General features: G+C 54.6%; 1 protein-coding gene across 1 annotated transcript in view; it reads left to right on the plus strand.

Moving 5' to 3' along the window:
* Window positions 1-1,645, plus strand: part of LACTBL1 (lactamase beta like 1) — a 21,755-nt gene that overhangs the window by 9,788 nt on the left and 10,322 nt on the right. The window contains exon 3 of the mRNA XM_013005287.1: window positions 1,209-1,327. Coding sequence (XP_012860741.1) covers window positions 1,209-1,327 — 119 coding nt within the window. The remainder of the gene's footprint in view (window positions 1-1,208; window positions 1,328-1,645) is intronic.

Consider the following 1,645-nt stretch of genomic DNA (forward strand, 5'->3'; position numbering starts at 1 on the left):
TCTTCTGCTTCCAAAGAGGAAGTCCCAGGTTCCCCAGAATTCTCAGGAGAAGGCCATGCCCACAGAAGTCTCATTGGCTATCTCCAGATTGACAGCCTAGACTCCACCCCTACCCTCTTAATCCTCAAATTGACACCAGATTAGGTGACTGCCACAGCATTTCAAGCCTCCCACCCGGATCGTGAGGCGCCTTTCTGCTGCTGTGGATCTACAGCTTCAGGAAGCCATGGGGGCAGTTCTACTCTGTCCTGTGGGGTGGCTACAAATCAAAATCGACGCAACAGCAGGGAGTTAAAACATATGCATTTTAAGTGGTACTCCTGTTCCCAACTTTTGGAGGCAGTGTCAAGCTGCTCTCCACAGCGACTGCACCGTCCTCTAGGCCCACCAGTGACACCACGGGTCCCAGTCTCCGCACCCCGCCAGCAGTTGTGGTTCTTTGTTACTTCCAGCTGTGCGATAGGCTGCTGGGTGCGGGGCTAGCGCCTGGCTGCTCTGACTTGCGTCTCTCCAGCGGCAGTGAGTGTGGGCATTTCTTCAGAGGTTGTCAGCTGCCCGAGTGTCTCCTTTGGTGAGATGTCTTCTGCCCCGTGTGAAAGGGGACGAGTTGTCTGTTGTTGTTGTTGTTGTTGCTGAGCTGTTGAAGTTTTCTATACGTTTTAGAGATTAGTCCCTAGTCCCCCTATGTCAGCAGTTCTCAATCTGTGGGTTGCGACCCCTTTGGGGGTCCAATGACCCTTTCACAGGGGTCGCCAGATTTATCACTAGTGAAATTATAGTGATGAAGTAGCAACAAAAATAATGTTATGGTTGGAGGAGTCACCACATGAGGAACTGTATGAAAGGGTCACAGCATTAGCAAGATGGAGAACCACCGACATAGAATTAGGAGGATGCAGAGATAGACATGACTGAGCCTGCCCCAAGGTGCCAGGCCTGGTCAAGTCACTGGCTGCATGGCGGCGCAAGTTGGTCATATGAGCGAGCACATTGCAGGACCGTGGCAGAGGTGGGTGGCATGGGTGGAGCTGCCCCTTTGCCTCCCAGGCATCTTCTGCTCTTCCGCCCTCAGTTGCCCAGTCGCTGTACCCTGATAGCTCCAGGCCAAGGCTGCTGCAGGCTGAGGAGGGCTGGCCCCAGGAGGTGGCTTTGGCCTTTGCCTGACCCCTGGACTTGTATCTTGATCTCTGTCCCCACTTACCACATGTTCCTTCTAGGTTCTTTGGGACCAGATGAGACCTCTGCCCCTGTGAGGATGTGTCCCCGGCACCCTGAGCCCGTGCCCTTGGCCCACCCTCTGCCTGTGTTGAAGGTGGCCCTGGAGCAGGTCAGTGATGGCCTAGGAGGGGATCGGGTTCGTGGGAGCCAGGCAGGGGCATTTCCTTTCATTCACTCGCTATTTCAACAGCAGTCCGTGAGCACCTCCGCTGTGCAAAGCAGAGGGAGCACGGTAGGAAGAGGAGGAAGTCCCGATCTCAAGAGACGACTAGCTTCAAGATGACAGATATTAGTTTATGGTTTTGGGAGAGTGAGAGGAACCAGACCGGGTGCCAGGGAAAGCTTCTAAAGGAAGCAGTGTTCGAACAATGGGTAGGGGTAGGTACTCCAGGCCGAGGGAACAGCATGTGCAAAGGGCCGGAGGGAG

This window comes from Echinops telfairi, unplaced genomic scaffold, assembly GCF_000313985.2.
Source record: "Echinops telfairi isolate 266 unplaced genomic scaffold, ASM31398v2 ScPeMD7_7457;HRSCAF=8495, whole genome shotgun sequence".
NCBI classification, from domain to species: domain Eukaryota; kingdom Metazoa; phylum Chordata; class Mammalia; order Afrosoricida; family Tenrecidae; genus Echinops; species Echinops telfairi.